General features: G+C 40.4%; 1 protein-coding gene across 1 annotated transcript in view; it reads left to right on the forward strand.

Moving 5' to 3' along the window:
• LOC121947826 (transcription factor COE3-like) overlaps window positions 1-19,441 on the forward strand; it is a 178,034-nt gene extending 158,593 nt beyond the window's left edge. Inside the window, exons 12-15 of the mRNA XM_042492963.1 lie at window positions 3,624-3,689; window positions 5,276-5,450; window positions 13,363-13,542; window positions 19,244-19,441. Of these exons, the coding sequence (XP_042348897.1) occupies window positions 3,624-3,689; window positions 5,276-5,450; window positions 13,363-13,542; window positions 19,244-19,275 (453 nt within the window). The 3' untranslated portion in view covers window positions 19,276-19,441. The remainder of the gene's footprint in view (window positions 1-3,623; window positions 3,690-5,275; window positions 5,451-13,362; window positions 13,543-19,243) is intronic.
• The last annotated feature ends 3,705 nt before the right edge of the window (window positions 19,442-23,146 follow it).

Consider the following 23,146-nt stretch of genomic DNA (forward strand, 5'->3'; position numbering starts at 1 on the left):
TTTAATTTCAAGGTTTTTATCATTTTATTTTACAGTGTTGTTTCATTTTTATTTAATAAGTTTTTTTTAAACACTTTACAGTTTTCTTTTCTTTTTTATTTTACTTTACCGTTTTTTCATTATTTTTTTATTTTAAAATGTTATTATCATTTTACAGATCATCTGTGATTGTTCTGGTGGACGTGAAAAGTTGTGGGGAGAAAATCTCTGAAAGTCGTAGGTTCTGTTTCCATCTTAGCGTGTTGGATCGTCTCCTTCGAGGTCATCGTCTGTCGTGGGAAATAAGAGCTCTGTATGTGTGTGTGCGTTTTGCCAGCAGTGAGGCAGCGCTCTGATTGGCTGGGAGGAAAACAATGTGGTTAATGGCGACTGTTTCCCCCTCTGAGTCAGAGGAGAAGTTTGTTTGGACGCTGCAACTCGAGCAGAAATTTAAAATAGATTAACAAAAAAACAACCCGAAGTAGAATCCAGAGTAGAAATCCCCCGTAATCTCTCCCTATCAGAGCAGCTCACATTCTGTCTTCAGAAATAAAATCCACAGAAGTGAAGCGACGGAGCAGCAGGTGATTCAGTCTGACAGCCGAGAGGAAAGAAAACGTTTCCTCTGAATCTCTAATGTTCGGTTCAAAGACTTCTGACAGAAAAAAAATACTTCTGCGTCAATTTACACATTAATAATCAGTCAGTTACTTCATGTTAGGGTAGTATTAGTACATAGTAAAGTACTCCAGTACAAGTAAAAGTCCTGTATTACAAATTTAAATCAAGAAAAACTACTTTCAGTCATCGTCACATAATAATCTTCGTCAGTTAGAGTTAGAGAGTTAAAGACATTAAAATGGCCATTATTTTGTGTTGCAAGTGTTTTATAGACTTATTTTAAATAAGTCTAAAATCTTGTACTTATTTACTTTAAGAGCAGCAGCATTACCAAAAAAATGTACTATCACAAGTAAAACTATCTGGCCTAATTGATGCTACAAATTACTGCACTAACTATTATACTATATTTATCTGTATTTAAATTATTTTTTTTTTAAATTGCTGACAATGTATAAATACAAGAAAGTGGAGGAAAAGTCAAATATTGTGTGAAGTGGAAATACTCATGAAGACACTTCTTAATTTAAATGTGTAAAATGTAAATATGCAATAAAAATACTACTAATAATAATAATAATAAATAGTAATAATAAAATCACAAAAAATTGAAGCAAAAGGAGAATATAGATATATGGATATAAAGTAGTGCAAGTAAAAATAGAGGAAACAACAAAGCAAATTAAATATGAAGTACGTATGTTAAAAAAAATAGGTGAATATACACACACACACACACACACATACACACACACACACACACACACACACACACACACACACACACACACAGTGATGTTCAGACTCTCTCTCTGTGTCTGAGTGTCCCTCGCCCTCCTCGGCGCTGTAATACCTCAGGGAGCTCCAGCAGAGGCCTCCACCTCCCCACTGCTGCTCCTCAGGGACTCCTCACCTCTCTTCATCACCCTCCTCCTCCTCCTCCTCCTCCTCTCTATCAGCTGATCATCCTCCCGCCTGTATGTGTGTGTTTGTGTGTGTTTTCACCTGAGGCTGTGGTGTGAAAAAACACACCTTCATTCACACTCCTGGGAGTTTGTTTGCTTTCTCTTTTTCTTCTCTTTGTTCCTTCATTTCCTCCTTTTCCTCTCTGATGCATCGTTTTTCCTCCCTTCCCTTGACTTTCGTTTCCTCTCTTTCCTTTCATACCTTCTATGCATTTATATCTTTTTCTTTTATCCTCATTTTCAGAGCCTTCTTTTCCTTTTCTTATTCTTTTTTGCTTTTCTCTCCTTCACTTCCCTTTCCTTTTCCTGATTTTTCCTTCCTCTCTTCTCTCCTTCCTGTCCTAACTTTCTTCCAGTCCTTTGCTTTTCCTTCTTCTTTTCCTTCTTATTTCTTTTCCTGTATTTCCTGTTTTCTCATGTTTTCTTCCTTTGCTTCCTGTTGTTTCTTTCTCCCCGTTATATCCTTCCATTTATTTCACTCCTTCACTTCCCCTTCCTTCCCTTCTTCATTTTTAGACTTTCCTTGATACCATTTCCTACCTCTTTTTTTCATTTTACTCTCCTTATTTTTCTTGTTTCTTGTCTTTTCATTTTCTTTCTTCTTTCTTTCCTTCCTTTACCTTGTTTTTCCACACCTCTGCTTTTTTCATCTCTCCTCCCTTCTTATTTTTTCCTTCCTTTCCTTGACTTTTTCATTTTCTTGCTTTGCCTTGTTTCCCTCTTTCCTTTCATTCCACCTTTATGTCGCTTTTTCCTTAATTCTTGTCACTCGTTTCTTTTCTTGCTATCTATCTTTTCTTTCTTTTCCTCTTTCATCCTTTACCTATTTTTCCCAGCCTTTCACTGATTTCCCTCACTTCCTTCTCCTCCCCCATTTGTCTTATTTCCTTTCCTTTTGTATGTTAATTTTCCAGCCTTTGTCCTTTTCCTTAAATGTCTTTTGCCTCTTTCCCTCTTTCTTTTCTAATCATTTCTTCCCCCTTTCTTTCCCTCCTTCACTTCCCTACTACCCCACTTTCCTTGTGTTTCATTTCTTCCTTCCCATTTTTCCCTCCTCATCTTGCATTTCCTTGTTTCCCTCCTTACTTCTCTTTCATCTTCTCCCCTTTCTTCCCCCTTTCAATTATTTCCTTTTATTTCCTTGTGTTTCTTGCTTCCTTCCCTTTTTCTTTTCCCTGATTTTTCCCTTACTTATTTTCTTTCCTTTCTCCTTAACATCATCACTTTCGTCCTCTTCCCCCTCATCTGACACCCACATCATCCTCCTGCGTGTGTGTGTGTGTGTGTGTGTTTATCTATTTATCAGTCCTGTTATTGTTATTAACAGCCATCGCTGCAGCGACCCGCTGCGCTGCCGGCACTCAGATTGGAGGCTTCCCCTCCTGTGGGCTGATGGGAAAACAGCCTCGGGGCTCAGTGTGTGTGTGTGGGGGTGTGGGTGTGTGTGTATGTGTGTGTGTGTGTGTGTGTGTGGTCTGCATCCTCGGTGTTAATGGCTTCCTGCTGATTCTTTTTCTCTTTTTCCTCCCCTCCGGTTACAAACATTTATGCTTCCATCTCTCTGTGTCTGTGTCCGTCAGCTGCCATTTTGGATCTGATCGCTCCGCTCTCAGGTGTTACGTTGAAGTTTGAGCCCAAAGAAAACGTGTGTCACCAACCTGAGTGTGACTTCAGAGTAAACTATGTTGCTGTTTTCTGACTGAATGGTCAGTTGTTATCAGCCTGTATTGTTGTGTTATTTTGGTGCAGCAGGATCTGTCTGCACGTCTCCTCATGTGTTCAGTTTTCATGTTTTTTTACGATGTCTCGCAGTAAATATTAATTATTGATCAAAAGAAGGTGAAGGTGTTATTTTAATTTGAGACTGGAGAAGACTCATTTTTCAGGAACTTTTTTATGATAACTAATAAAAAAATGCTCACCTTTTTTTCAGCTTCCACACTGTAAAATGCATGTTTATCCACATTAAATTACTGACCACGAGTTGCATAACAAACAGCAGGTTTTTTTTTTTTTATTAATAATTAACTCTTTCTCATCTCTCTTCCTGTCTGTCAGGAGGTGCTGTTGAAGCGAGCAGCCGACCTGGTGGAGGCTCTTTACGGGATGCCACACAACAACCAGGTGAGTCAGCGGCTTCACTTTGACCTTTGAACTCTGCAGATTTAAACAGGTTCACTGGAGGAACAGCACAGTGTCCCGGGAATTAAGTTCATGTTGAGCACTTTAAATACCATCTCTGAGTTTTTATATACTGAAGCCACCTTCCCTTAACCTTCACCAATCTGCGGTTATTATATGGAAAGAAGATATTTATTAAAACTGTTTTCATTGAATATAATCTGGTTTTGCCGAATCCTCTAACACTGAGGTTTTACCCTGGTGATGGTCGGGAGTTTATATCTTCAAATTAATCGTCTGCATCCTCAAATGACTCAATTAATCCCCTGAAACTCCTCCTGGAGTCGTGTCCGTCAGTCCGTGTGTGAGCGGGTGGTGAAGCGGGGAGGTGGTGGTTTACCTGCAGGGCTTTTACAACAATTTATTTAACTCTGTCCGATAATTCAGTTCTTAAATTAAACTTGTTAAAAAGAACCAGGACATGGTGTGTTCACTGACTCATACACACTCAGGAAAACCAGCTACAAAACTGAAACGTGCCTGTAACAGTGAGTATTACAGATTGTCAACACGGGAATTAAATCCACATTTCTTCAGTTTTAGACAAAGTTTTAGAGCAGCTGCTTGTGTTTAGACAATTTTAACAACTTTGGCTTCTTTTGTGAAATGAAAAAAGGGTTTGTAGTAAAACAGGTTTATATTTCTTAAAGACAAATATTGAAAAGGCTCTTACAGCATTTCTGAAGGACATAAAATTAGACGTGGCAGTCACAGACAACAACATTTAAATTATTGGAATATCGTAACAGAACTAAGTGTTTCTCCACAGAGCTGGAGGGTCAAAACACAAAATTCATACTATTTCTCCTCATCTCTGGTACATGTTCATATCAAAAGTAACATATTTTATATTTTTAAAAAAATGCTGGGGAAGCTGATTTAACCCTCTGAAACCTCGATCAGCATCCCTTTTTTCGCGCTGCGTTCAGATGCCTTTCACAGTCATTTAAACTTTTGAACTCGCAAAACTGGTTTGATTTCTTCTTTAGAAAGATGGAAAAAAACAACGAGCAACTTATCCTGCAAATTGCAAGACTGGGTAGATTTACAAAAATATTTCGAAAAAAAAGCTCGGAAAAATTGTCCAGAAAACTATATATTTAATTTGCATAATTGCATATTTAAAATTATGGTATATTATTTTTTAAAACATTTTTTAAGGTCATTTCCTATTTTTTCTTTTTAATGCAATTTTCAGTTTAAAAAAAAAAAAAAAAACTTTTCAAATAATGTCTCACAAATTTTTTGGCAATGTCTTCTCAAGTCTGTAATTACCTTCAATCAAACTAATTTTAGGTTTCAAGGGGTTAAATTACAAAACACCTCCTTACCTCTATACAAAAATAGTAACTAAATAAAATCATATTTATACATCAGTTAGAAATGTCAAATAAAGTTCAGACATCGTAGAGCTGCACTTTCTATATTTCTGCAATTAGTATTCAAACATTTTAAATGCCGTCCATCACTAATGTCTCTCTTTTCACTCCTCGATCCTCCTCCTCTGTCTGTCTCCTCCCCGCCTGCAGGAGATCATCCTGAAGCGAGCGGCCGACCTCACCGAGGCGCTCTACAGCGTCCCTCGCAGTCACAACCAGCTGCCGTCTCTCACCGGCTCGGCCGCTCACTCGGGGATGATGGGAGTGAACTCGTTCAGCAGTCAGCTCGCCGTCAACATCTCTGAGGCCTCGCAGGCCGACCAAGGTGAGAGCTCGCCACTACCCATAATCCTCAGAGAGAGGACGGGGGTCTGAGGGTTTATACTGGAGAGAGAGCGGAGTCAGAGTGAGGGGGCCTCTCAGACACCAGGGGCCACAAACCAGTCCAAAAACACTGACTGTTTCAGGTCAAACTTATCTGAACTCTGCTCTGGGGCTCTTCAGTAGGCTGCAGTAGAGTCCACAAGAGTTCAGGACAGTCCAGTACACTTTCATATAGACTAATAGAGTTCAGTCAACTGCAGTTTAGTCCACTAGAGTCTGGAAGAGTTTGGTAGAGTCCATTGGAGTTTTTAGGTCCAGTTGAGTTCTCTGGTACCCCTTCCCCATCCAAATTAGTGCATGTACACAGGTTTTTCAAACATGGATAAACCTGCTAAATATGGCCGATGGACTGCATTCCCACTGCCAGTGAACACACCGCTGTGTCACACGAGTCTGCCTCTCTCACGAGTCAGCATTTGTGTGTTTGTGTGAGTGGGTTGTTTTGTTGGTGTGTCCATGCAACGTCACAAACAAGGCGGAGAACAGATAAACAGCAGAGAGCAGCAGGAACAGAGGTCGAAGGAAACTTTTCAGTGGTTTCTTTTTTTATATATCTCTTACTTAGTCAGCGTTTTCTTTTGTTTTAGCTGCTTAGGAGGAGATGGACGGTAATTAGTGATGGCGTGTCATTGCACTCGCCAGTTAAGGAGCTGAAATTAGCGCGTTCAACCTGGTGTTGTGTTTCCATCAATGCGGCTCGGAGCTGCAGGCAATAAACACCCGTGACTACTGCTTAGTCATTTGACCCGGGTGTGAATGCAGATCGTACACATTCCCATTGAATTAAAAAGCCAGATGTTAGTGGGTGTTGGCATTTTTTTGAGGGGGGTTTCTGCTGTGGGAATGAGGCTTTAGAGTTCAATTAACTCCGGCAGACTAAAGGCCATTACACACCAGGGGCATGACGAATAAACAACACAAAAATGCAGAATATTTCAGATCCAAATTATTCATGGTGGCACAGATTTGTGGGAGTTACAAAGCTTTTTCAGTGAAAAACTCCGAATGAACTTGAGTTTCCTCTTGTCAACAGTTATGCAGAGTTTATGTTCACAGCTTTGGTTGTAAAGTGTTAAAATATTACTCTCCATGCTGCCTTTATCAAATCTAAAAGAATTAAAAGGTTAACGTTCCTTGATTGGAGAATCAGTTTATTCTAGATATTGTACTTTTGCCGATATCCGATACGCTGATATTTTCAAACTCATTTTAGCTGATTGCAGATATATGCACATATGTTTTGCAGAGAACAACTCTCTCCTGTAGTGGTATTAACATATTATGCCTACTTTTAATGTGATGGCCGCCTAAATGCTTTTTAAAATGTAAAAATTTACTGGGCAAAGTAACTACTTTACATGTAAAATATGCCATATGTAGTCTTGATTTTAAACAAAACTATAAAAATGTATCTCATTTTAACAGCCTGAGATGACATTCTTCCTGAGACAGTCCTGACAGGAACCAAACCAGGGACAGTTTGACCTATTTCAACTAATTAAAGTCGCATAATTAAAACGTCCTCTTGTCTGCTGGTTATTTCAGCAGAAAAGTACATTTATTGACAATTGGGATATTTCATTTAAAGCACTAATCTGCCTACACTGATAATCTGCTGATGTTTGCTCCATGTCACTACCTTGTTTGCAATGCAAAACCTCAAAATAACATTTTTAAAAAAGAACTGGTTCACAAGGTATATTTCATATTCTGTGTAAAAGTATTCATGACAAAAATGACCATTTAAAAAAAATAATCACTATTAGAGCTCAGAAGAGTCAAGTAGAGTCAAAAAGGCATGAACAGAGTTAAGCAGAGTCAAGTGCAGTCCTGCAGAGTTCAGAAGAGACCATAGACTCCCTGCGGTCATGTGATTAGGGTGTCCTGGGTTAGACCAGGTCTTTCTGGTCCTGGTCTCTGCTGGTTGTGGTCTCAGCTGCTGCGTAACGTCTCAGAGGAGCCCAAACACAACAAACTCTCTCTGCAGTTTGAAAAGTGTCGATGTCAGCTTCACAAAATTAAAGATGTTTGTCATAAAGTTCAGACACAGACACACGCGCGCGCGCACACGCGCGCGCACACACACACACACACACACACACACACACACAGACACACACACAGACTCATCTCCTTACAACAGCATTATTGTTTTCTGCATCAGGGTTATTTTATCTCCCTGACGCTTCATTTCTTTGCTGTTTTATTTTTTGTCTCTTTCTTCGTCTTCTCAGAGTTTCGATGTCGTTAATGTTTCTGTCTGATTTTTGGGATTCCTGGTTTCATATGTTCAGCTCAGATCATTTTTCCTTTTCTGTCTGGCATTATTCTTTTTTTTTCCCCCGATTTTGAACAAATCTCATTGTTAGACACAAATATATAGTTTCATGTTTAAGAAAAAGTTAGCTGCTCACTGTATTTGTATCAGTCAGAAAGAAAGAATAGCACATTCATTGGGACCTAATTTCCCCGGCAGATTTATCCATATTTGATGCTTAACCCTTTGAAAACGTGAGATAGTTGGCTTGATTTCTTTCAAAAAATGGGAAGAAGACAATGAGCAAGGAAGAAGAATTCACAACAAAATTAGCAAGGAAATTGAAAAAATAAATATATAAAGAAAAAAAATAATTAAAAGAAAAAAGAAAGAAAGTAAAACATTTTTTGATAATTACAAATATATTTTTCCCCTCAGCTTTCTTAATTTTCCCCTGGACATTTTTCCCCAGCTTTTAAAAAAATAATTTTCTACTGATTCCTTGCACTTTGTGAAACACTTCACACCAATAGCTCATTGCCTTTTCCACATTTTTTGAAGAGACTAACCAATTTGCTCTGGATTCAAAGGTTTAAATGCTTATGAAAGGTGTCTGAAAGGAGAAAAGATAAGTCACTGCAGGTTTCAAAGGGTTAAGTAAGTGTTTTTGTCAGCTAGACGCTGTATGTGGGGTTTAGTTGGAATAAACTTCAGAGTGTGTGTTCATGGTGATGTCACAGTGTTGCTCACCGATGTGTTTTTAATAACATTTAAGCTCGGTATATCAGAATTCGATGCGCGCAGCGCACTCGTTAGTAGATCCGTTCATGCTGGTTTGAGTCTGAACATGTCGACAAGAAGAAGAATGTAGAATATGAGCAGAGCTGAAGAGCAAAGTTTCCTGTCAGCAGTCGGTTCTGCTTCTGTCACGGACGCTCAGGAAAACGTGCAGCGAACAGCTTGTGAACACGCGTCGACAGGAAGCAGATAGAGCTGCTTTTACTCCCCGGACACCCTCCCCCCACCTCCACCCTCCGCTAAAACCATCGTCTGCTTTTCACATCGGCCCGGCAGCGAACACCTTACAGGAATCTATGAGGTCATGGGAAACGAGGCCGCTGAAAATTCATAACTCGGTAGTTTATGTGCATCGAGCTCTCCGGTCGGAAACATTACACCGAGGATCTGACCGCCCTCCGTTCTCCCCGCTGGTATGAAGTATGAAACGGCTCTTTGTGCCCCTCGCAATTATCCGCTGTGATTAAAACATTAATAAAAACAGCGGCTCCCGAGCCCAGGCCTTATCAGACGGACGAGAAGAGTAATTTACGGCGCTAATTCAGAGCAGCTCGGCCTGCTCAGCATCATGTCATCCTCCAGATTCAGTTTCTTCCTCTGGAGTTTGTCTTCGTTCTGCTGCTTGACTCTGACAGCTGACGGGTGGAGGTGCTGGAGAAAAGAGTCTGACGCCACAAACCAGTTATTGTTGTATCGGATTGTAAAGCACAAAGAACTGGACGCTGCTGTCACTCCTCTGACAGTTGAGTTGTGAATCTGTGGTAAAATATTCTGAACTCAAGGTTCATTTACTGGCTTTTTCTAGAGCATGACTCTATTTTACAGCCTTCTTCATAGTGAGTGGAACTTGCTCAGGTGAAATTAGGCAAGTTTCCATTAACCCTCAAATTGCACAACTTGGAAATAAGTCAATTTCAAAAAACCTCCCATTTATTGCAAAAAAAGTTGTTACGCTCACATGAGGTGGTAATTCAGGTATTTGAAAAAGCCGTAAACTGCAATAGAAACTGCACTTGTGTGCTTGTCAGTAGGAACTGGCTCCCTCGTGATGCAGCAGGAACTACAAGAGCTGTTATTGCATCACATAACTCTTCAAAAAGTTGAATAGATCATCCAGAAGTTTTGAATCCACAATTCCTGTGAAACTGTGGACTTTCAGTTCCCAGAAATCCCTCATACGTGGCTGCTCCTACGTATAAGGGGCTTGCCTTTACATTATCGCTCCATAACACGCCTACGTGGCCTTGGATTGGAAATAATGACAGCTCATTTGGTGGCTGCAATAGAAATAAACCTGCTGATGCTTTGAACATCCATCGCCATGCTTCTTGAAATGTTATCACCAGAGGAGAAGTCACATAACATCACTCAATGGAAACGCATTCATCTCGCAATTTGTGCAGTTTTGCACAAATCTGTAATGGAAAACCACTTATATGAGTAAGGGAAATACAAAGTCGGTAAAACACCTCGTATATACATTGATTTCCTTGTGAAACACAAGCACTTGGTGAGGGTGAGTAAACCCCATCATGGTTTGGTTCAGCATCCGTTATGGAAGCGAACATCAGGTTCCCAGGTTAAAGTCTGGGGTTTGTTGGACCCAGCAAAAAGGTGAATTTTCGGTGTCTGACACCAAAATCACTGACCAAGTTGTGCTAATTGACGAGTTTGGAATGAAAACAGGTTCGTCTCAAAGGTCAAGAATTAACCTCCAGATTTCAGTTATTATTATTGTCTGTAAAAGAGGAAAACAGACTAATGTTTGATTTAACACAAACTGTCACATTCTTACATTTTTGCTACAAACTGCTGCTGCTGCCGAATTTAACTCTAAACGGAAAATAAACACACACATAAAGAAGCTTTTTGACAGAAACATCAGAGGAACAAATGCACTGACATCATGTGACATGTGGGCAGATTTTCTGCTAACAAACATCAATTATATTTTATGAGAACTCCTACAACTGTTTTACCACAAAAGAAAAACATCTTTAAATGATGGAGCAACTGTTTCATAGAGAAGTGCACGGACCTCACCAAAGAAAAAGTAATTGGGTATATTCTCTCTGAAGTACGACTTTTGTATCTTGTAATTACGACTTAGTACGTCAGAGTTTTGACATCTGTGTCTCATAATTAGGATTTCCGCATCTCGTAATTCAAGTTGAGCCCATTTTACATTTGTACAACCTAAAATCATGTTGGTCTAAAAATCAAGAACGCAACATCCTTAACCCTCACAACCATAAATACACCTTAAAAACATGTTGTAAATTCATATTACAGATGTCATCTCTGTATATCTTGTATGTAAAATATAAATAATAATGCAGAAAAACAGAAAGACAAATAAGGTAAATTAGAGTTTGCATGCAGCCTGTTGCAGTCACTTCTGCTTGTTTTCTTATTTTTTCCAACTTTCTTCTTTATCGTACTTTATTCAACTAGCAACTTATTAATCTATGTCCACTTTAAACGTGGTACTAGAAGCTCTTACACAAAGATCTCGCTACAGAGCTGCTACAAAGTCCCTTCTTTATACCTCCTTTGCATTTTTATGCAGAACCAAATAACAACGGCATCATGCCGCAATCAAAACAGGCATGACGAGCGTGAACACAACGGCGTCGGCCTCTCGTGTGTTAAGTAACATATACATCGGCAGTGCTTTCCAAACAATAACAAGGAATAACATGGCGATCAAAATCGTTCACCGTCTCAGTGTAAGTTGTTCCCGAATCTCTTTGTTTTGCCAGTTTGCACAATTTACGACCTCTGTTCTTCTACTTTGAATAAGCTGCTATGCTAAATACTTTGTTTTTAATTCTCCCACAGAGTCGCCAACATAATGTGTAATCAAAACGTCACACTTGCCCCACCTATGGTCACACACAGATCTTGTTTCTGCGGTTACCACCGCCGTTCCCGGCTCAGAGGTGCGATAACTGTCCCCCCCGGTATGGCAGCATAACGGCGTGATATTCGTGCCTTGAACAGGCAGCATAAAAGTGTCAAGAGCGAGTTCGGATTTGGTTTTTTCACTGAGGGATTTTTCAAGTTCAAAAAAATATTATTGATTCTAATCATAAAGAAAAAATACAAGAAACATTCTTGATTTTAGAAGATCTTAATTCCCACAGAGAAGATGATAATCATGAAATACATGCAATGATAATAATAATGATAATAATAATGATAATATAGTGCAAATCATATTTACAAGATGATGCCTCCAAAATGTCATAGTTGCCCTGCAGAGTTTCACAGCTTCAGTCTGCATGTTTTCAGCGCCGAGCGTCATCTGTGGTGTTTGTTTGGGACTCGATGACATCGCACTTAAAACTCATCGCTGAAACTTATAAATGATTTGATTTGTTTCGGGAAGTTTTAGTTCTCGCAGCTGTTAAAGTCCGTTTCTAATTAAAAGCTGTTGAACAAACTGTCCACCTGCAAGCAGTTCCTCCGTGTTTGACGGTTTACTCAGTGAAAGCAAACTGTCAGTCAACCAGTTAATCAGCCACAAACCCCAACTGCTCCTAAAACGAGCAGCCGACACATGTTTCCATTTGTTAGTGTGAGGTCGAAGGATGTGATCTGCTTCCCACGCTGCTGCTGACGAGGCCGGGCCGAGAGCAGAACGCACCAGAACAAACAGCGTACACTGAGTCCGTTTGTTACATGTGTTTTTTTACATTATTAAAGAACAATCCTGTCATTTAGCGCTGAACTGCGACGCAGCTCTCGGCCGCTCCCTGCACTGTTTCCTTCGACATGTGTTTCCCATCGCCGGCTCTCCTCGCCCTCCTCGTCCCCGGGCAGCGCTCCATCAGCAGCTCCTGCTGGGAATTGCGTTGGCCCGAACCAGGAAGTGGGGGAAAGTGGACGAGGGTGGAGGATGGAGTGGAGTGGGGGAGGGGGGGCTGTAATGTGCTACTTGGCACACTGTTGGCTCTGCTCGCTGAGCGCGGCCCGAGGTCGGTGGGAACTCGGGAGCCTCTTGAGGGGGTTAAAGGTCAGGCTGAGTGCTGCAGGGAACATTGGTATTCAATGCATCTTGGATGAGGGTCAATCAGCAGGAGCGCAGGGGGGGAGCAGAGGGGGGAGGCGTTAAGGTAACTACAGCGCAGCAGCGAGGTGAGAGATGAAGGGCAGACTTCACCCGCGGGGAGGAGAGCTGTTGGATAACAGGAGAGCAGCAGCGACAGGCGTGATGATGTCATTGCTGAGGTCACAGCGAGGAGGTCAATGAGATTTAGAGGAGACACTTCTGTAGTGTTACAACACCTCACTCATTTCTGAGCGAATGCTCAGGAGTTCATCACGAGTCCACGGGGTTCCCTGAAAGCAAGAGCGACCCGGTACCCGAGTTTAGCTCTGATCACACGGCGCATCTTACATGTGCTGTATAATGAATTTGACTTTACTTATGTGTGAATGTTTTTATGTGGGTGTATGTATACGTACGTATGGGAGTTTATATGAGTGTATATACATGTATTTGATACATTGTTGAGAACAAATCTCACGTCAATGGATCATAATTGTTGGAGAAGGTTTTGCGGATGATGAGGTGAATCACCATCACATTTTCTGGATCTGCTCAAAGATAAAATTGTTTTAGGGAAATCATGCAGCAGATTAATGGTTTGCAGATCCCAGTGACGTGCGTGACACTTTATTTGGGCGACCTTCCAGAAGCAATCATGGGGAAAGTATAGATACCTATTAAAATATTTAGACAGTCAATAACTGGCTTGTAATAATTAAACAGTGAAATGTTTCCTCCTTGCAGGTTATTCCCGTAACTCGAACAGCGTGTCTCCTCGCGGCTACGTGCCGAGCTCCACGCCTCAGCAGTCCAACTACAACACCATCACGTCCACCATGAACGGATACGGAGCGGGGATGACCAACCTGGGCGTACCTGGATCCCCCAGCTTCCTCAACGGCTCCACCAACTCTGCTTACGCAAGTAAGTCCGTGAAATCACCATATTTATGAAAAAACACCAAACCTCATCCATCTGAGAGGCAGGACGGATCCTTTCTGATTGTCTGAGAGCGGCTGAAATTACAATCCAAAACACACTTTGCTGTTTATCACTATGGGGAACAACTCGGTGCTCTGAATTAGCTAAAGGCTAAATTCTATGAAGATTAATCTTTACTCACAACCGAAACATTTGAAACGCTTTTAATGTTTCAAAATGCAATTTTTACAAAGTTACAGCTGAAAACACTGAAAGTACTGAAGTGTCAAGTTTTTTAAATATTTGTGCATCAAAAGGAGTTAAGGTATTATTTAAAGTGTGAGCTTTGAGGTGTCTGTCAAAGTGAACGTGACGAAAGCAGTCGATGTGTCACTTGAAGGTTTTATCGTCACATTGAGTTCAAGTTTTCAGGTCACGTGTAAGCACTGAAAAGAGTTGAAGTGTCAATTAAAGATTTTACACGTCAGTTACAAGATACCAGTCTTACCTGTAAAGACAGGAAAGGAGAATTTAAGGCAAATTAATCAGCCGATGTTAGCTGACTGCAGATCTTTTGTTAATATTATATATGTTGTTGACTATTCTATAGTTTGTGAGACTCGTGACAAGTTGTTTTTCAGCTGTAAATCGTTCTTTTCTGCACGTGTTGGTTGCAGTTTTTGAAAATTTAGGGTGATCTTAGCATAATGATTCATGTATGTTGTGTAAAGTTGTGTAAAGAAAATGAAAGGGTTAGTTCAGTATTTCTCAACCAAGACTTTCTTTTCCCATGTTTTTTGTGTTTAAGTGACTAACGGGAATATTTTTTAAATTGGTTCGGTGTTGAGAGGGAGCGCATCGGCAGCAAAATCAGGCCATGATATAATCCTTTGGGGCAATTATCTACCGTCACTTTAGGTTACCTGAAGGTGTTTGTTCTCGTCACTGACAGGCTCAGACTGTTATTCTGCATTATGGAAAGGATCCCAACAGAGACAGACCTTTTCTAAAAGAATGAGATATTTTATTTTGAAACAGAAACACCCTAAAATCACCATCGCCAAACCCACCAGACTCCATTTAAATAAGCAGTAGTTTAGCGTGCACAGAGCTAGCTTAATTTTACATCTAACTGTGTGAATTAATTTTTTTTTTTTTTCAACCAAACCAGAGCTGGTGATTGTTGTTACAGTGGAAAGATAAACCAAGACAACTTTTGTGAGTTTTACTTTGTTTTTGTCGACTTTGACTGAAATGTGTTTTGCAATTATAAAATTGCTGTGTATTTAAAAGGACTCTGGTGGGTCTGGTGATACTGATTGCAGGCTGCTTCTGGTTAAACAGGATCTTACTCTTAACAAAAAGGCCCATCTCTTAAGAAATCCTCTCCATAATGTTGTCAACAAGCCCGAGCCCGTCAGTGACCAAACAAACACTTTTAGTGGACAGTTACTGATGGATCAAAAATGCCCTGAGTGGTTACAATGCAGCTTTTTTCAGTTTCAAAACTGCAGTCACTTCAACACAAAAACATGGGTCCATGATGAAAAATACTGAACTCACCTTTTATCAGATTCTTTAAAACTCAAATATTAGTATCAGTATCGGCCACATCCTGTCCTGGTCCGACTGTAGTTTGAAATCATGAGATTTTGTGATATTCATACCTGGATTATATGATAATCTGAGACCGAAGCTCTTGGTACATATTTACGAGATGCAGAGTAGTTGTTGTTTGTTGCTGTTGAGGTTCACGGACCGATGCAGGTGATGAGCAGTCGCGGTTGTGGTGCACAGAATAATGAAAGTGAATAAAAGTGAAGCGTTTCCCGCTGCAGGAGACAAGTGGATGCTTCAGTAGTTTTCAGTCGGCCCTGTTGTTCCTCTGAAACTTTCCTCTGATTAACACGCCTGGAGTCGGAGCTGCTGCTTGGAAGGCGCAGGTGTGTTTTGGAGACCGGTAAAGTCTAAACTCGCCCGCGGGGAGCGCTCCATTGTTTTGGCTTCTGTATCAAAGAGCTCAGCGAGTCTCAGTGAGACTCGTTTAGAAGGTAGTGAGCTCAAACTCTGTGCCAGGTGATGTTGTCGTCCCTGGCGACCAAACAAAAGGTGGGCTCACATCTCGCCTGGCTGAGCTACAGTTCCCTCCGCCGAGGGTCTGAGTGTGTGTTTGTGTGTGTGTCGACCGAACACCGCCACGCATTGTTCACCTCCTCCTCCTCTGACTGTCCCCCTGTCCATCCTCACCCCCTCCTCCTCCCCCACTAACCCCACTAACATCCTCACCGCATCCTTCATGCATCCACGCTTTGGGCCGAATCCATTAATATCAGCTGGAGAAAGAACCAGAAAAACACCAAGAAGGAGCCAAGAAAAGAGAGGAAATGTGAGGAGGAAGAAGCAGCGATCCAGGACACACTGATAGTTGTTGGCATGAAGCGATAAATCACATTTACATTCCCCCGTTTCATTTTACAGTTCCATTTTCAAATGCTGTCCTTGAATCATTTACAGACTCACTGTGGTCCATAAACTCTGTGGAAGCTCTTAAAGGGACAGTCCGGCATTTTCTGTAATCCTCCTCTTCTCTGTCTCTCAGAGTGAGACGTTCAGACATCAGTCTCATGTCTGTGTGTCCAACGCAGAGCTGGAGTCAGGATGGGGTTAGCTTAGCTTAGCATGAAGGCTGGAGGAGGGGGGACGCATTAGCCAAATTTAAAACTAACACACCGACAAGCACTTTTTCTGAAAATATCGTATTAATATCGTAACTATCGTAACTAAAAATATCATTTTTAGTTTCAGAACAAATTTGAAAATCTCTCTCTGTGTCTCTTTTTTTCACACACAAACAACATATTCGCCAACCAATCCACAATATTCTTTCTACTTTTTTTGTCAAGAAATATAATATATTTATTTCTTAAACTACATTCTGGTCTCGTCTTTGTTTTTTTACAGTACTGCATGTTGATATGGTCACCGTTAGTGTTTCATTACGTTAACACCACTAGTTATGCTCACATTTAAAAAAACTGAAAAGACATGAACCTGGTGTCTTTAAGTTTATCATGTAAAATTACAAACAAAATCTTTTTTTGGAGGATAGATTTTAATCAGAAAGATTTAGAGGTGTTTGTTCTAAATTCTGGACAGAACCGGGCGAGCTGTTTCTCCCTGCTTCTGTTCTTCATACCAAGCTAAGCTAACCCTGTCCTGACTCCACACTGCACACACACACACACACACACACACACACACACACACACACGACTGAAATCTGAATGTCTCGCTGTCTGGGAGAAAGAGAAGAGGATTACTGAAAATGTGGGACTGTTCTTTTAATCAGAATCAGGAATCAGTAAAAGAACAAAACAAACAGCCACAAAAGAAACAAATGTTGGGTTTATTAGAAAACTAATGATGTCATGAGACACACACACATACACGTGCACACACACACACACACGTCTGTACAGTTGGTGTGGATGAAGCTGCTGCTGCTCTCAGGTTGGATCACGTTGGGTTTTTACTTTTTACAAAATGAAAGTCCTTCAAGTTATGGATCAACTTTGCCAGATGTGCAGCTGTTTGTGTTCGGAGCATGTTTGTTCCTCCAGACCTGTCGGCCCGATCTGAGGCAGGGACCCATCCCCCCCTCCTTCCTCCTCATCCTCCTCCTCCTGCATGACCCACCTCCATCCGACCACTCACCTCCTCTGTCCGTCTGCCTGCTCGTGACCGTGGACTCCCCCCTCCTCCTTCCTCACCTCCTCCTCCTCTCTCTTCCTCTGCTCCCATAGGCCCTTATTCATTCTCTCCTGTCCATATGGTTTCTGCAGTCAAACAGAAGAGCGCCTTCGCCCCTGTCGTGCGGCCACAGACCTCCCCGCCCCCCTCCTGGCCCCCCCCCCTGTCCTCGGCTGTCCACCTGTCCATGTCCCACCTGGACACACAGACAGACGTCTCTGTAATGATAATAACTCTCTGTTTGTTACACGTGAGGACCTGGTTTTCAACACGCAGAGGTCAAAGTTGATCCATAACTTCTGGCACAAAATATATCGACGTGTAAACTGCTTTTTATGCACCTGATCGACTAATGTTGTTCTATTATTGATGATGACAGACAGCTAATAATTCAACCTGTTACAATCAAAAATCAAAATGTTTCGGGAAATTGTTTTCGAATGATGAGGTGATTTTTCTTCATAAATGGGACAATTTGCTGAAAACAGGTAAAAAAAAATGTCATTGCACTTTTAATAAATAAATAAATAATAATTTGGAAGGAAAAAAAAACACTAATGGAAAGTTGTAATTGGCCAAAAAAAACCAAAAATCCCTAAACCATACTTACATCAGCTACACCAGCCTGTCAGCCTGTTGGTGTGCATCGTTTTTAAATACAGGCATGACTTTAATTATACGTCATTTTGCCTAAATGTCCCGAGGCACTGAGTGAGTGTGCAAGTGTACACTATTTTGACACACTTGCTCTTAAGTGATGTACGTATAATTACTCTCCTTCAACTCATAATTGGCCAGTAAGCCTTCAAATTAAGCACAGTGACTCATTTATTTCATTATATTAACTGTGTCATTAATTCACAAAAAGCATTCCTTCTTTATAACTTGTGTATTTTTTGTGAGGTTTTAGAGCTTTTTTTCAATACTTAACAGACCTGAAATATTGATACTATCATGTCAGGTTAAAAAAAAATCCAAAATATTTTCCTAAAGTTGAACTTTTTATTATTGATGAGCAGCAATCTCTCTAATTCCAGTTTCTTAAGGTGCTGCTTGCCGAGTTTCACCCAGGTCTGTGTCTCTGCCGTGTGTGCAGATTAATACTTTGTGGCTTCCACCCTGTGCCGTCCGCTCCAGGAGCTCCTCGCTCCTCGCAGCCGAAATCTTTTCTTCTTTTTGGTGGATTTTTTTTGTCTGAGCTCGGGTATGGAGTTCTCGACCTAGCAGCTTGGGGGGATGCAAAATATCTAATATCTGTGTATGAATTTTAGATGATAGGTAAGATTAAGTTGTTAATTGTTTTAGGTAGTTTTGAAAATGATTCAGTTTAAATTTTGAAATAAGACACTTACACATTCACATTTCTATTACGACCGTTGGGATGCTTTAAATGGGAGGATTTTAGGGACTGCACATACATGTAGACCTGAAAGAAATACTTTAGAGATGCTCATTTTGGTTTCAGAAAGTTCTTGAACAAACTTATTTACTGTTGGAAATTTGATTTGCTCATTTGAGGAAAATAAACCTTAATGACACTCAACAATTAGGTAACTTCACATGACAAAGTCTGTTAGCTGATGGAGTAAACCAATGAGGAAAGACTCTCACATGCAAAATGAAATATAAGTAATTTGCTTATTTAAATCAACCTAACTGTTACTGACTTGTGCTCATTGACTTTTTACGTGTTTTAAGAAAAATAAAAACTTTTCGGGCTCAGTAATCAACAAAATCACATGATAAAATGAATGCAGTGAATTTCCCTCTTTGTTTAACTCTGGAAGGACAGATTATTCATTCGCATTTCTGTCATTCTGATGCAGAAAAGACCTGATTGGTTTTAAGGATAATTTTAAGAAAAAATGTTTAAAAAGTGCAGAAAAATCTTGTGTGATGCGAGTTTGTTTCTGTTGAGTCGATCTGAATGTGTTTGTTTCTGCTCGTCTCTCAGCCATGGCAGGTCTCATCGTCCCGCCCATGTGAGGAGGACTCTCACCCAGATACCGTCAGACCCCCCCGACCCCCCCTGAGCGCCGATGGCCCCGCCCACCCGAAACGCCACAACAACAGCAAAAAATCATCCCGCAGGCCCCCAAAAGCTGGGACTCTTTGTCGATTCATTCAACGCCATCGTGTTCGACGTGGAACTAAATCAACACACAGCCGCTCCCTCGGAGGAGTTCAAAGGTCAGAGAGGTGAACTGTGGGAGGGAGGGCGGGTGTCTGCAGTACTACGTGTTGTGTGAGTATTTGTTGTGCTGAGTAAGTTTGACTTGAGAAGTCTGCGGAGACCGAACAGGTCTCAGATCAGTTTGAACCACTGTGAGGCGGGAAAGAGGCGTGTCCACCGAGAGCTTCTGTCCACCGCAGTGACATCATCATGACAGGGTTAGATCTTATTGGACAATAAACCAATCAGGTTTGATTTAAAGGGCCAGTTGCATATTTTAGCCATTTAGTACAAATCACAGCTCGATATTTTGAAACCCTTACATTTTTTTTCATTCCACGTCTCCATTGACTTCCGTTTATTTCTATTAATCATTCAACTAATGAACATTGACATTTGAAACTTTGCTTGAATGTAGTTCAAAACAAATCTCTTCTCAAATAGAGAAATTTCTTTAAAAAAAACAACAAAAGTAAACTCCAAAGCACCGTTTTCAAGTCTCAGTGTATCTCCACCCAAAGAGCACGTCTGACTTTTCTTTCATTTTAGAGTAATTTCTTATTTAAAAATGATTTGAAAATAAGCATCCTGAAACTGCATACTTTTGTCTTTAAACTCAACTGCGAAATGACGAAATATTCATTTTCAGCTTCATTCATTTCGGTCCCTCCAGGATTTCACAGGCTGTTTTTGGGATTGCTGCCACCTGATATGCCTGATTTCAAGGCAGCTTTTCTAAAAAATGAAATGCTTCTAGGTGTTTTTGCAATGAGCCAAGAGAAAAATTGCCAAAATAGCTGTGATGCTGCCTCGGATTCAGAGTGAATTTTGGCCACGTTTAGACGAGAAAAACCCTATTTAAAAAAAAAGAAAGAAAAGTCTTCCCTTTGCATTTGCATTTTTAAAATGTTTATACGATAATATTGTGAAAATGATCCTTTTAGATCTGCAAAAACAACCAAAAACGCTGTAGTATGCATGCCAGGCCTGTAGCTGGCGTTGTATCTTTGAACACGTGTATGCGCGAAGTGCCGCCGTGATGTCACCGTTCTGACAGGATTCGCGAGCTTACAATGACAGGTTTAAAAAAATCTCTGGTATCCGGTTTGAAAAGTTTGCATTTTCAGGCCCCCAAAACACCGTTGTCGTGTCAACGAAAAGCAAAACCGCAACAAAAGTTTAACATTTTACAGAAGAACCGTTGCCGTGTAAACGGCCGCCGTTTTAAGCATTCGCCGGGGGGCGCAGAAACCGTCCTCGTAAGCTGTCTCTGCCTGGATAACACGAACAAACGCAGCACAGCGTGATCTCAGCACTGCCAGGCATATTTTGCCATGTTGTGTTTTCCCCACAGCAGCAGTTAACATCCCGCGACGAGCCGTTAATCTCACACCGACACCGAAATGACTCGACTCTTTTGGTAAACTTGTCGCTGGGTCACATTAGCCGTGTGGTGCTGACAGTTAGCCCTGTCGATGTGTGTGCGTGACTTTGTCCCGGGCACAGAGCTGTGGTCTCGCAGCTGCTGACTTAAGACTACTGAGAGAGAGATTTGTAAAGCTGCCTGATTTGAGATTTCACCCGTTTTAAATAGTCAAATTTGCGGTAAAGTTGTGATGATTCTACAAAATTGCAAAGTTGTGCAGAATTTAGAGATTGGCTGCATTTAATTAATTGTTGCCATTGCAAATTCTTGTAGGGACTGTCATTTTAAAATTATTTTATTTTATTTTTGGTAACATGAACAATTTATTCAAACAACATTTAAACAAATGAAGATTATCATGATTGTTGGTCACCAGCGGTGTCAGTACGTGGTCGTGTAGTAAATGGGCTAAAATGTGCATTTTCTTTTGGTCACATCAAAGCAAATAAATTCTATCTGAAGATCTCTAAAACCTCTGATTGGTTCTCGCTGGATCAGAAGCTCTCGGTGGACTCTGAACCTGAGTCGGACTGAGTCCAGAAACCAGGAAAAATCAAACTCTTGAAACCTTTTTTTCAAATCTGGAAAAACCGTCAGACGGTTTCCGGATTTTCAATCAGAAACACTAAAACTCCCCGAAGGACCAGACTCCTTAGACGTCTGGTGAAGATCACGTCTTCAGGCGTTTTCCTTTCTGTACCATAGCTTTTAACAATATTTGTGTCTCATATTCTGAAAAAGAGGAAAATGCAGTAATTTTCTAAGCTAAAGAAAGAATTAACAAACGTCCTGCGGAGAAGAACAAATGTTACACTAACGTTTGACTGAACAAAGTCCAGGCAGCCCGACGTTTTGTTTTATTTTTTTATAATTTTCTGTCTTTGTTTTGGACGTCTCTCATTTTTAAAAACCCAATACAATAGTTCTGTTCCGCGGGTGTGTCGAGTGGTAGATTTTAACCAGAAAAAGCTTGCAGCAGTTTTAATCACATTTAGGTACCAGATTTTCTTGTTATTCTTCTGATTGTGCTTATTTTATATGTATTTATAAAAGTATGTTTTGGGGAGTTCCTTTTGTGATTTAGGCCTGAATGATAGTCTCAAATATATATGTAAACACATTTGATGTCTTAATACCTTTTAGATATTGTAAAAAGAGTGAACAAGTGAGAGGAATTACCCTTTTGTAAAAACAAAAAAAACGTCACGACATGGTCACCCTGTTTTTGAAAGCAGGACGTAAAAAAACGCTTTCATCACTTTTGTATAAAAATGCTTTTCCGATACGATATTTAACTTTTTGTAAACAGCATCATTTGTGTTTCCCCTGGTTCTTCTCGTCCTTTGTGTATTATTGTGAAATGTATAATCATGGTTATTTCTTAATGCACTATTTTTGTTGGGGCACTTAATAAGAGCAATGCATCTTAGCAAAAAAGAACAAAAAAAAAAGCTAAAAGTTACAAAAAAAAGATGAAAGCTAGAACGATATGCACCAATATGTTTTTTTCTGCCGTTCTGAAACGGCAAAAAATCCTTGTCATGTGAAATTTTTATATTTCAGAAGCTTATAACGTCATAATATTCCTCCACTCTTACTTTTGGACCGAGCGTATCTCTTGGTTTCGGTGTTTAGAAGACAATATTTTATCCATCTTAATATTAGACCCGATCCTCGTCTTTGTGTTTTTTGGTGAGAATGATTGTACGATTTAAAAACAGGCAGCAGATTTTAAAACCACTCCAAAAAATGAGTTTTTGGGTCACTGATCTCAAGGAAACTTCCATCGATGTTGGTGTTGTTGTTGATGGTGCTGTTCTCGTTGTCGCACTCAATCTGGATCATTTACTTATGCAACTGTGTTCCTGTTCTGTAATGCAAGCTCGTCTTCCACGCGGCCGTGGAAACGTTTTGGAAAATTACTAAAAAGTCATGTTTGATGCCTTACGATTGACACCACAAAGTCTTCTTTATGTTTGACAAAGTTTTAGTTCTGCAGCGATTATCGTAGATTGTTTTGTTGAGTTTTGATTCGTTTGACGAGTCTTCAGTCAAACTTCGAGAACGTTTTTTTTAACGTTTTGCAGCAAATGTTTGTCCCTCAGGTTCCCAAAAACACATAGCTTGCATCGTCAGCACTGACCTGAAATCGAAAAAGCTACGTTGAGCAGTTAGCCTTCCAAAAAGCCAAACATTTAAAGGTAAAACGTCTTGATTCGGTTGTGGTGTCAAACAGCAGCCCCAAATCACACAGGAAG

This window comes from Plectropomus leopardus, chromosome 9, assembly GCF_008729295.1.
Source record: "Plectropomus leopardus isolate mb chromosome 9, YSFRI_Pleo_2.0, whole genome shotgun sequence".
Taxonomy (NCBI): Eukaryota; Metazoa; Chordata; class Actinopteri; order Perciformes; family Serranidae; genus Plectropomus; species Plectropomus leopardus.